General features: G+C 36.2%; 1 protein-coding gene across 4 annotated transcripts in view; it reads right to left on the reverse strand.

Annotated features, from left to right (window-relative positions):
* RAPGEF6 (Rap guanine nucleotide exchange factor 6) overlaps positions 1–13953 on the reverse strand; it is a 221043-nt gene that overhangs the window by 161859 nt on the left and 45231 nt on the right. For 3 of the 4 annotated variants that reach the window (XM_029219185.1, XM_029219186.1, XM_029219189.1), the window contains one exon: positions 1883–1952. The exons of the other annotated variant lie outside the window; for it this stretch is intronic. In XM_029219185.1, coding sequence (XP_029075018.1) covers positions 1883–1952 — 70 coding nt within the window. The remainder of the gene's footprint in view (positions 1–1882; positions 1953–13953) is intronic. 4 annotated transcript variants of the gene reach the window in all.

Consider the following 13953-nt stretch of genomic DNA (forward strand, 5'->3'; position numbering starts at 1 on the left):
ATGTATATATGTGTGTATGTATGTGTATACATACACTCAAACGTACATTTTCTAGCTCTGTCCAGAAGCACCTGGAGCAATGAAAACAGCCGGCTGCCAGATCTTGGTTTCTAAATACTGCTTTAGAAACAGAAACGGCTAACTCCCAGTTTGGGGCAAGAAAAGTACAACTCATCTAAAAGGAAAATTAATTTAATTGTTAATAACTTTAGTAATTAACTTAATATCTTAAACTGTACATTTAAAAATGGCTAATATGGGGTCTTCCCTGGTGGCGCAGTGGTTGAGAGTCCGCCTGCCAATGCAGGGGACACGGGTTCGTTCCTGGTCCGGGAAGATCCCACATGCCGCGGAGCGGCTGGGCCCATGAGTCATGGCGGCTGAGCCTGCGCGTCCGGAGCCTGTGCTCCGCAACGGAGAGGCCACAACAGTGAGAGGCCCGCGTACCGCAAAAAAATAAAAATAAAAATAATAAAAATGGCTAAAATGGTAAATTTCATGTTAAGTGTATTTTACCACAATGAAACAAGACAAAAAAACAATGTACAAGGTGGATGGAGCTTAATCCACGTATATAGTCCACCCTCTGTATTCAGAGATTCAACCAACCACAGACTGCGTAGTACTGTAGTATTTACTACTGAAAAATATCTGAATGTAAGGTACTGAGCAGTTCAAATTCATGTTGTTTAAGGGTCAACTGTATATGAGAACACTATGGCAAAAGCACTATTTTTTTCCCATAAAGTACGAGAAATATAAAATACATCAACAGACAAATAACTGAGAAAACAGTACTGCCTGAGGCAGTTTTCTTGCCATGTCCCTCAATGCATTTATTTAGAGGAAAGGGTTCTGAGAACTTAACAGATATGCCATGTATACCAACACTTAAAGAAAATAAATGTAAAACAATACATAGTCTAAGCCTTGAACAAACCTGAAAACAAATAACATTCACTGAATATTTACTATGCAGATAGCACTCTGCAATACTATGGAAGACACAAACAGAACAAGAAATAATCTTTGCCTTTTAGGAGCTTAAAATCAGTGGTTTATATGAAATTTAGGACACTAAGCTCACGATAACATAGATGACCCAGTTTAGGGAAGAGAAAACAGAATCTACCTGAAGATGTCAATCTGACTGTAACACCATGAAATGGAAAAGTGGTTTAGTTTTGAGCCCTGATATTAAAAGACTTCATTAAGAATTCAACCTCGTTTCTCAAGTTTAAATCAAATCAGATGACATGATCATTTACATGAGATGCTAGTAGGACAAAGAGTCCATTCAGTATTAACTATTTTCTAGTAAGGTCATCTCAGAACAAGGCAAAAGGCCGCTGTGTTCTGGATTCTTCAAATGGTAAGGAAAAAAAGTCTTATTTTCTATAGTTACATCAACTACCTAGCTTTCTCAGGAAAAAGTAAAGAATTATTCCTTAAATACACTCTGAAAGTAAAACTATTAAGATCTAAACCATTTCTTACTTGGATATAACTGTATCTCTTTTTTTCTACCTCTTTCCTTCAAGTCCAGGGTACAGAACATGGATGCTCAAAGACTATTGACTAAATTGAATAGGAAAATCAGGATCCCCTTTCAGAGCTCTTATTTAAGTTTTCTGATAGAAGTAGTAAAAGAAATTACCAAATTTGCAACATTTTATATATAATTGCATCCCTTTCAAGGATCAGAAAAAACTTTAAAGTGGATGAAAATGTATCGAACTTGGTATATAGTTTGATGCTACTTAGTAAAATATTTAAAAAGTCACAGTAATGGAACTTCCTTGAGTGTTTAAAAGCCTACTACATTTAAAGTTGAAAATGAAGCATATCAAAAAACAATTTCAGTATTCTTTAAAATTCTTACCACAATCATTTCTGAAGGCTCTAATACAAGACAATCACATCCTCTTTTTCCTCCAAACTGCTTACCAAAACTATAAAAACAGAAAAATAATTTCTTTAGCAAAGGTTATAAATAAAATGCATCAATATAGAAAAAATGAACCAAAAAACCCCTACATGTTAACCAAGAAATTCTGATCCTATCAGGTACACTAATAAGATTTTTTAAAAAAACAAAACAAAAACTTCCTTTTACTTGCCGAGATATATATAAGTGGTCTCAATACACAGTTGGGTCATAATTATTTTAAAAATTCTGCCTTTAACTAGTCTCTAAAACTGATTATAAAAGATATCTGCCTAATCTCAAATTTTGAACATCTATTAATATGTGTTGAATTCAGGTAAAACCATACTTACTAAAGAGTGAAGCCACAATTATGGAATATTTTTAAAAAGTAAATTTTTGAGAGTGATATTAGATAACAGATAGAAAAAAAACTTTAAAAATACTTACACTTGAATATACTAAAAAATGTACTGAGATGCAGAAGTGGTTTATTTTTAAAAAACAGTGTTGGAGCCACTGGCTACCTCTTTGGAAAAAATTGAAACTGCAGTAGTACTAAAAGAAAATTTGAGTATTTTTATGTTATTTGTCTGAGAGAAAGATTTCTAAGCAAATCAAAAGAGAAAGCACTCATAAAGGAAAAAATTGATGTTTTCATTTTAAAAGACAAACTGAATTTTTTAAAAGGTGGGATAGAAAAAAATACTAGAGACACAAAAGGTCAACATACTTAATATGCAGAGTGTACATAAAAGAAATTATAAAAGCACTCTAAAATATTACAAAATGGAAGTACCACGGCTAATTATAAAATATATTATTATTACAAAAATAATTATAAAATTCCAATAACACAAGCAAAACTATAAAAAATAAACTTAATAAAGAAATATAGAAGTCATTTATAAAAAACAACTACACAATTTTATTGATGGACTGAAAATAGGGCTTAATGAAAGAAGTGATACAACATACACTTACAAAGAAACTCAATATTACAAAAATGTCAATTCTCCACAAAGTATAAGGTTACATACAAATACTAGTTTATAGCCAAATCCTAATCAAAATCCAAATGAACTTACTTTTGAACATAGCAAAAAAGCCACTGCTGTTTTTTCTTAAGCAGTAGCCTGTATTATTTTTGTATTTTCCCCAAAATATTCCTACCTCATCTAATACATAAAACAATGAAAAGGAAATTTGCAAAAGTCTGCTTTCATTCAAGATGGAATAACAGGGACTGGATTTACTCGCCTATGTGAAAAAACTGGAAAATCAGACAAAACATATTAAACAACGGTTTCAAGACTTCGGAAAGCAGGCAGGACAGGGATGTGATTCCTTAGAGAGGGAATTAAAAAACTAAAATGACCCCTACAATATCCCAATTTTACTAAGTACAGGCAATCTCTAGGCCACAATGCAAGAAGGGAGAAACCTAACAGAGCCTGCCAATCTCACTGAATTGAAGAGACAGAGACAGTTTTGGGGTGCAGGTGATGGAGGAAAGATCTTTAACATTTATAGGGCAGGATAAAGGAAAGGAGGGAGCAGCAGAGAGAGAGAGGAAGAGAGACAGAAAGAACAAGAATGTGCACAAGAGGGCATGCATGAGTGCACATATGTGCTCTGGTGATCTTCAGAAAGGTTCCATTGAATCTTTGGGTGAATAATATGAAAATATGAGAAAAATACAAATACTAGCCACAGTGGAAAGACCACATAATAAATGGAGCATCAGGTGGAATCTTCAGAAATCCATTTCCTTTGTAATGTGATAAATTAGTCCTACATTAAGGAAGTGCTGGACTCATTCAAACAAATATTAAGACTCAAAATGGATTCCAATTAGCTAAAGTACATGTCAGAAGAAAGCCTAATACTACCTAAAGAAATACAACAAAATCTGGAACCCAGCAACATAAAAGTTGCAAAGTCCGACATCCAGTAAAGCAAAACAAAAAACGGGCATGCAAATAGGAATATATAATCCACAGCCAAAGAAAAACCAATCAATAAAAACAGAACCAGAGCTGTCAGCAGTGAGGGAATCAACAGACAAGAACACCGAAACAACTATTTCTAAGTATGCTCCAAATGTTTAAGAAACTAGAGATAAACATGAATACAACAGAGAAACAGAAGCTTAAAAAAAAAAAAAAAAGACCTAATGGAATGTTCTACCACATCACATATGTAGACACAATGTCTGGTATTCCCATTTTTTAGTAGTGTTAAAAATCGTTGGGCTTCCCTGATGGCTCAATGCTTAAGAATCCACCTGTCAATGCAGGGGACACAGGAAAATCCCACATGCCGCGGAGCAACTAGGCCCGTGCGCTACAACTACTGAGCCTGCACTCTAGAGCCCATAAGCCACATCTACTGTGCCCGCGCACCACAACTACTGAAGCCCGCACACCTAGAGTCCATGCTCCATAACAAGAGAAGCCACCACAATGAGAAGCCCGCGCACCACAACGAAGAGTAGCCCCCACTGGCCACAACTAGAGAAAGCCCGCGCACAACGACGAAAACCCAACGCAGTCAAAAACAAATAAATAAATAAATAATCGTGAGTGGTTTCAGATAGTGTCAACTTGATATGTCCATTATAAAGTTTCCTCTCAATTTTCCATCTATTAGTTTTAGCATCCATTTTTGATCAGTGCCTAGACCTAAAGTATTATTAGGGGCTACTGAAAAAGGCATTTTATAATTCTAATTGTTCCTACTGAATTTTTTTTAACATCTTTATTGGAGTATAATTGCTTTACAATGGTGTGTTAGTTTCTGCTGTACAACAAAGTGAATCAGCTATACATATACATACATCCCCATATCTCCTCCCTCTTGCGTCCCCCTCCCACCCTCCCTATCCCACCTCTCTTAAGTGGCCAAAGCACGGAGCTGCTCTCCCTGTGCTATGCAGCTGCTTCCCACTAGCTATCTATTATACATTTGGTAGTGTATATATGTCCATGCCACTCTCTCACTTCGTCCCAGTTTACCCTTCCCCCTCCCCATGTCCTCAAGTCCATTCTCTATGTCTGTGTCTTTATTCCTGTCCTGCCTCTAGGTTCTTCAGAAACATTTTTTTGTTTTGATTCCATATATATATGTGTTAGCATACAGTATAGAGGTTCCTTAAAAAACTAAAAATAGAACTACCATATGACCCAGCAATCCCACTACTGGGCATATACCTAGAGAAAACCATAATTCAAAAAGAGTCATGTACCACAATGTTCACTGCAGCACTATTTACAATAGCCAGGACATGGAAGCAACCTAAGTGTCCATCAACAGATGAATGGATAAAGATGATGTGGCAGGGCTTCCCTGGTGGTGCAGTGGTTGCAAGTCCGCCTGCCGATGCAGGGGACGCGGGTTCGTGCCCCAGTCCGGGAGGGTCCCGCGTGCCGTGGAGCGGCTGGGCCCGTGGGCCGTGGCCACTGGGCCTGCGCGTCTGGAGCCTGTGCTCCGCAACGGGAGAGGCCGCGGCAGTGGGAGGCCCGCGTGCCGCCAAAAAAATAGAAAAAAAAAAAGATGATGTGGCACATATATACAATGGAATATTACTCAGCCATAAAAAGAAATGAAATTGGGCTATTTGCAGTGAGATGGATGGACCTAGAGCCTGTCATACAGAGTGAAGTCAGAAAGAGAAAAACAAATACCGTATTCCTACTGAATTTATCAGCTAGAGTACTGATATAAAGAAACACTCCCTTGTGCACCACAACTAGAGCCTGCACGCCACAACTACTGAGCCCTCGCACCTCAACTAGAGAAACCCGTGTGCCGCAACTAAGACCCGAAGCAGCCAAATATATATTTTTTTTAAAAAAGCAACACACTCCTTCATCAACTATTTGAGTTCCTGGTACAATAATTTACACAAGAAAGGCATGAGAAAAGCTGCAATGGAGATGACATGATTGTATATTAAGTAAATTCTATACATTCTGTTTTTAGGGAATTCCCTGGCAGTCCAGTGGTTAGGACTTGGTGCTTTCACTGCTGTGGCCTGGGTTGATCCCTGGACAGGGAACTAAGATCCTGCAAGCAGCATGGCGTGGCCAAAATAAAACAAAATAAAGTATTAAAAGGAAAGAAAGAAGTGAATTTACCAAGGTTGAAGGATACAAGCTTAATATCCAAAAGTCAACCCTTTTACTGTATGTTAGCAATGAAAAATCTGAAATATCTTTTAATTTCATTAAAGGCAGAATAAAAACACAGAAAACTTGAGATAAATTTACCAAAACATGAACAAGACCTGTACAAAACTGTCAACTAAAACACTATAAAACATTGCCAAGAAAATTAAAGATGTCCCAAATAAAATAAGATATATCCTGTTTATGGATTGAAACGTTCTACAAATTCAATATAATCAACAAGTTACCTTAGAGAAACTGACACAATGATTCTATTTATGTAAAAATGTAAAAGATCTAAAATAGCTAAACCAATTCTGGAAAACAAGAACAAAGGTGGAATATTTTATATTTCAAGATATACTTTTATAAAGCTAGAATACTCAAGATAGTATGGCATCAGATTAACTTATAGATCAATAAAACAGGAGAGAAAACAAAATCAGACCCATATATACAAGTTCAACTGATTTTTTGACAAAAGTGCCAAGGGAATTCAATGCGGGAAAAGATATTATTTTCTACAAATGGTGATGAAACAACCAGATATCAATACAGAAAAAAAGATCTTAACACCATAAACAAAAATTAGAAATGGATCGGAGAATATAAATGAAACAACGGAAATTATAAAATTCTCATCACAACAGACTTTTTGTACATGTCCTAGACAAGGGTTAGGAAGCTTCCTTCCACATATCTAATATGTTAAAAATTTTACCATGAACGGGTTTTGGGTTTTATCTGTTTTGGGTTTGTTTCTGTTTACTGAAAAGATCATGTAGTTTTTGTCTATTTTCTTTACTAATGGAGAATACTGCATTAATTGTTTTACGGATGTTAAAATTCCTTGCTCTCCTAGGATAAACCCAATTTGGTCACAATGTCTAATACTTTTAATACATTCCTGGATTTGATTTGGTGTTATTTTGTTAATGATTTCTGCATGTATATTCAGGAGAAATAACAATTTGCAGTTTTCTTATGATACTACATCATCAGGACAATACTATACTCATAAAAGAGATTGAAAATGTTCCTTCTTCCCCTATTTCTTCATTAAATATTTGAGAACACAAGCAGTAAAGCCATCTGGGCCTAGGCGTTTCTTTGTGGGAATATATATAATTATTAATTTATTTACTTTTTATAAGTATATTCAAAGTTTCTAATTCTTTTTGAGTGCATTTACAGTAATCTTTTTAAGATTTGCCCAATTTGTTGGTATACGCTGGCTCATAAAATCCCCTAACAATACTTTTAATTTCTGTAGGATGGTAATATCCCCTTTCAATGCCTGATTTTAAAAATCTGTGTCTTCTTTTTTAAAAGATCAGTCTAACTCAAGGTTTAACAATTTTGTTGATCTTTTCAAAGAACTAGCTTTTCATTTCATTGATTTCTCTACTGTTTTTCTGTTTTTTATTTCACTGATCTCCACTCAAACTTTACTTCTGTTCATTGAGTTTACTTTGTTATTCTTATTGTTAAGCTGTAAACTTATGATTGAATTGAGACCATACATTTCTCATAAAAGTGCTATAAATTTCCCTCTAAGGTCCTTCAGTTGAATTCCATCAATTACGATGCATGTTCATCTTCATTCATTTCAAAATATTTTCTAATTTCTGTTGTCAACTCTTCCCTGACCTGTGGGTCATTTACAAAGGCACTGTTTCAATTTCCACATTCTGTTGATATTTATAATTCGACTCCAACATACTCAGAGGACAAACTCTGTATGATTTCAATCCTTTTTAATTTACTGAGACTTGTTTTATGGCCTAGAATATGCTCTATATTGGAGAATGATCTCTTAAGTCTAAAAAAAATTACGTATCAGATCAAAGTAGTTAATAATATTTAAGTTTTATCTTTATTAATTTTTCAGTCTAGCAGTTCTATCACTTACTGAGAGTAGAGTTTTCAAATCTCAGCCATAACTGTTGATATGATTATGTGATTTTTCTTTAGTCCATTGATGTGATGGATTAATTGATTTTTGATTGTTGAACCAGCCTTGTACACCTGAGTTAAATACCACTTGGTTACAGTGTGCAATTCTTTTTATTCATTTCTACCGTATCTCAATCTGGTCCTTATGTTTCCTCTGTCTCTTTCAACTGTGTCTTTTGCCCTTCAGAAGTCCTTGTAATTTTTTCTTGCTAGTCAGACATGATGTACTGGATAAAAAGAATTGCTGTAATTAGGCCTTTAGTCATATGCCAGTAAGGTGCGAGGGAAGGGGAAGCACTTTACAGTTCTATGATTAGGTCTCATTCCTTTAGTGAGCCTTTGCCTGTGGATTGTGAACTTCACACATTTCTCAGTTTTTTTCCTTCTTTTAGGTGGGACAGGATTGCTAGAGTGGGCTAGCGCTGAGTTACTTCCCTTTCTCCGTGCAAAAAGCTAGAGCCAACATGAGTTGGGTATTCCTTTTCTGCAGGTCTGTTAGGCTCTGGTGGGATAGTTTCTCCTAACAGCAGACATTCTTAAGAAGAATGCTCTGGCATATTTCAAAATGGTTCCTTTTTCCTTCCCCCTGCCAGGAGCACATGGGCTTTTTCTCTGTTATTCAGCATGAGAACCTGGCAGAGATCCGTGAGGTAAAACTCAAAGTGTGGAGATCCCTTCAATGACTGTGTCTCCCTGGATTTTTTAACTCTCAGAGTAGTCCATACTGAGCTTCCAGCAGTTCATCAATTACAGTTCAATTGGGGCTTCCCTGGTGGCGCAGTGGTTGAGAGTCCGCCTGCCGACGCAGGGGACACGGGTTCGTGCCCCGGTCCGGGAAGATCCCACATGCCGCGGAGCGGCTGGGCCCGTAAGCCATGGTCGCTGAGCCTGCGCGTCCGGAGCCTGTGCTCCGCAACGGGAGAGGTCACAACAGTGAGAGGCCCGCATACCATGAAAACAAAAAACAATTACAGTTCAATTTTCCCTACCCTGGCACTAGCTCCCTCAGAGATTGCTGCTTTAAATTTTGATTTTCTGTATTTGTCTGTCATTCTAATTTGGGGACAGCAGATTGCCCTTGTTACCTCACTTCCCTTATGGATCTAAGAAAGGTTACTGATTTTTCAGTTCAACTTTTTACTTGTTATTAGGACAGAGTGGCAGTTTCCAAGATTCTTACATGGCCTAGTGGAAACTGGAAGTCCAGGAATATTTTGAATCTACAGATTAATTTGGGGAGACTTGCACTTAATAATATTTCATCTTCCAGTGTATGAACATGGATTGTTTCTACATATATTTATATCTTCTTTAATTTCACTTAGTAATATTTTACATTTTTCATTTTACAGTAAGTCCTCTACATACAAACCTTCAAGTTGTGAAATTTCAAAGATGGGAACATGGGTTTGCATGTCCAATCACATAAGTTAGTTTACATGCCTGGCATACACTGTCATGTGCGTGCATCCTCTACAAGTGGTTGTGCTTTTGTGTACTTTACTGTATAGTACTGTATAAAGTACAGTAGTACAGTATCTTTATTTCAAGCCCAGGATGTCCGGAAGTAGGCATAAAAGCAGCGGTGATGTAGCTGGTACTGTACCGTTGTACTTTTCAAGGTACTGTACTGTAAAATTAAAAATGTTTTCTTTATTTTTTGTGTATTATTTGTGTGAAAAGTATTATAAACCTACTACAGTACAGTACTATATAGCTGACTGTGTTAGTTGGGTACCTAGGCTAACTTTGTTGGACTTAAGAACAAATTGGACTTACGAATGCACTCTTGGACCAGAACTCATTCATATGTAGGGGACTTACTATAAAGGACTGTTATCTAAAACATACAAATAACTCTTAAAACAACAATAAGAAAACAAACAACATAATTAAAAAATGGGCCAAAGACCTTAACAGACACTCCACCAAAGAAGATATACAGATGACAAGTAAGCACATGAAATAATGTTCCTTATCATATGTCATTAGGGAAGTGCAAATTAAAGCAACAAGATACCACTACGCCTTATGAGAATGGCCAAAATCCAGAACACTGACAACACCAAATGCTGCCTAGGATGTGGATCAACAAGAACTCTCATTCACTGCTGCTAACAATGCAAAATGGTACAGCCACTCTGGAAGACAGCTTGGCAATTTCTTACACAACTAAAAATATGTTTACCACATGACAGTAAGTATGTTCCCTGGGTATTTACCAAAGGAGTTGAAAATTTATGTCCACAGAAACACTTGCACCTGTATGTTTCAGCAACTTTATTCATAACTGCAAAAACTTGGAAGCAACCAAGATATCCTTCAGCATGTGAATGGATAAATAAACTATGGTACATTCTGATGACAGACTATTATTCAGTGCTGAAAGAAATGAGCTGTTAAGCTATGAAAAGACATGGAGGAAACTTATATGTATATTTCTAAGTGAAAGAACCGAATCTGAAAACACTACATACGGGTATGATTTCAACTATATGACACTGTGGAAAATGCAAAACTATGAATACAATAAAAGGCAGTGGTTGCCAGGGGTTGGCGGAAGGGAGGAATTAACAGGTAGAACTCAGAGGAATTTTACGGCTAGGAAACTACTCTGTACGATACTATTGGGTTGGTCAAAAAGTGCCTTCGGCTTTTAAGTAAAAATAAAAGACACATTTTTCATTCTCGCCAAAAACTTTATTGAACAACGTATTCACTGTTTTGTTCCACTACCTTCTGACATTTTTCAGGCAACTTCATAATTCCATCTTCCCAAAACTTTTTATCTTTTTGAGCAAAGAACTGTTCCAGGTGCCTTTTACAGTCTTACAGAAAATGGAAATATTTTCCATTAAGAGAATTTTGTAAAGACCGAAATAAATGGAAATCAGAAGGTGTCATGTCTGGTGAATGCGGCAGATGAATGAGAACTTCCCCGCCAAGCTCTAACAGTTCTTGCCTGGTCATAAAAAACAACATGCGGTCTTGTCTTGTGGTATCCTGATGGAAGATAATGCGCTTTCTGTTGACTAATTCTGGACACTTTTCATCAAGTGCTGCTTTCAATTGGTCTAACTGGGAGCAGTACTAGTTGGAATTAATCGTTTGGTTTTCCGGAAGGAGCTCGTAATAGAGGACTCCTTTCCAATCCCACCATATATACAACATCACCTTCTTTGGAAGACCGGCCTTTGGTGTGGTTGGTGGTGGTTCACTTCGCTTGCCTCACGATCTCTTCTGTTCCACGTTACTGTACAGTATCCACTTTTCATCTCCCATCACAATTTGTTTTAAAAATGGAACGTTTTCATTACGTTTAAGTAGAGAATCACATGCAGAAATATGGTCAAGAAGGTTTTTTTTGCTTAACTTATGTGGAACCCAAACATCAAAGCGATTAACATAACTAAGCTGGTGCAAATGATTTTCAACACTTGATTTGGATATTTTGAATATGTTGGCTATCTCCTGCGAGGTATAATGTTGACTGTTCTCAATGTCTCGATTTGATCACTATCAACTTCAACTGGTCTACCTGACCGTGGAGCATCATCCAGCAAGGAATCTCCAGCATCAAACTTCACAAACCACTTTTGACATGTTCGATCAGTCACAGCACCTCCTCCAAACACTGCACAAATCTTTTTGTGTGTTTCAGTTGTGTTTTTACCTTTCTTGAAATAATAATGCATAATATGACAAAAAATGTTGCTTTTTTCTTCCATCTTCAATATTAAAATGGCTGCACAAGAATTCACCAATTTTGATAAGTTTTTAAAAAATGCACGCTGATATGACAGCTGTCACATACAATCTAACAAAATTGCTTCAAATGAAGTTTAAGACAACTAAGTGCTACTAGAGCCATCTTATGAGAAAAAAATGAATTAAACTTTTGGCCAACCCAATATAATGGTGGAAATATATTTGTCCAAACACACAGAATGTACAATACCAAGAGTGAACCCTATCATAAACTATGTACTTTGGGTGATAATGATGTGGCAATGCAGGTTCATCAACCATAACAAATGTACCACTTCGGTGAGAGAAGTTCATAATGGTGTAGGCTATGCATGAGTAGGGGCAGAGAGTATATGAAAAATCTCCATACCTTCTGTTCCACGCTGTAAACCTAAAATTGCTGTAAAAAACACAGCCTATTTTGAAATAAACAATAAATCATTTCTTATGAAAAACCCATCAGGATTTATAAATCAACAAGCAGATCCTTGTATCTATATGGAAAAACAAAGGACCTAAAATAATCAAAACCATTCTAAAAATGATCAAAGTTGTGAGACCTACAATACTGATTTGACAACTTACAACAAGCCACAATAATTAAGACAGCAGATTGGTACCAAGATAGAAAAATAGTTAAATGGAACAGAGTAAATATTAGTTCAGAATAAACAAACATATATACGGTCTACTGATTTTAAACAAAGGTACCGAGGCAATTCAATGCCTTTTCATCAAATGGCACTGGGTCAACTGGCTATCCTTAAGCAAAAACAAAAAGAAACAGAAACAAAAACAAAACCAAAAGTGAAGTTATAATAGACACAGGCCAAAATATAACAGCTGAAACTGAAAACCTTCTAGAAAAGAATCATAAGAGAAAATAATTGTGAGATTAGGTTAAACAAAGATTTCTTAGATATGACACCAAAACCTCAATCCCCTGAAGAAAAAAACAATTAATTGAATTTCATCAAAATGCAAAATATTTGTGCTTCAAAAGATACTATGAAGAAAAGGAAAAGACAAGCCACAGAAAAAAGAAAATACACACAAATCATATATCTGATAAAGAACTTGTATCCAAAACATCTAAGTTCTTAAAACTTGATAAGACAAAAAAAAACACAATTAAAAATCATACATCTCATAAAAAACTTGTATCCAAAGCATATAAATTCCTACAACTTGATAAGACAGGCAATATAAATGAAAAATGGAGAAACACTTTGGACAATTCAACAGAGGTATAGGAATGCTTAATAAGCACATGAAAATATCCTCAACAATACTAGTCACTACTGAAACGCAAGTTTAAATCACTGAGATACTGTTAAACACATACTAGAATTGTAATAATCAAAAGACTGTCAATATCAAGTGATGGAGAGGATGTAGAAAAACTAGATCCATGATATGTTCCTGGTCAGTATGTAAAATAACAGTCATCTTTTAAGCAATTTGCCCCTTTCCTCAAAACTTAAATATATATTTATACAACACAGAAGTTCCACCCCCGGATATCTACAAAAGAAACAAAAATACACAGCCCATGTAAAGCCTTGTATGTGAATCTTTATAGCAGCATTATCCATAAAAGCCCCTAAAATAAAACAATAAAAACTTTCAAAATTTTCATCTCATGAATGGCTAGACAAAATGTGAAACTTTATAGAATAAAATACAATTTAACAATTTAAAAAAAGGAAAAGCTACAGCTGTTATGGGCTAAAACAGGGATGAACCTCAAAAACATTATGCTAAGTGAAAAAAGTCAAAACAAAATACCACTTTTAAATATTTGCAGGAGGTAGATATTGAGACAGTGTATCAGATTAACTGCAAAAGAGCATGAGGAACTTTTTCAAGTAATGGAAGTCTTCTAAAACTGTGGTGCACCAATGTATACATTAATTATAAAGTATTAAACTGTAAACTTATGATGGGTGAATTTTTTTTTTTTTTTTTTGCAATACGCAGGCCTCTCACTGCTGTGGTCTCTCCTGTTGCAGAGCACAGGCTCCGCACGTGCAGGCTCAGCGGCCATGGCTCACGGGCCCAGCCGCTCTGCGGCATGTGGGATCCTCCCGGACCGGGGCACTGCATCGGCAGTCGGACTCTCAACCACTGCGCCACCAGGGAAGCCCACGATGG

Source organism: Monodon monoceros, unplaced genomic scaffold (genome assembly GCF_005190385.1).
Source record: "Monodon monoceros isolate NGI ecotype Baffin Bay Population unplaced genomic scaffold, NGI_Narwhal_1 Super_Scaffold_12, whole genome shotgun sequence".
Classification (NCBI taxonomy): domain Eukaryota; kingdom Metazoa; phylum Chordata; class Mammalia; order Artiodactyla; family Monodontidae; genus Monodon; species Monodon monoceros.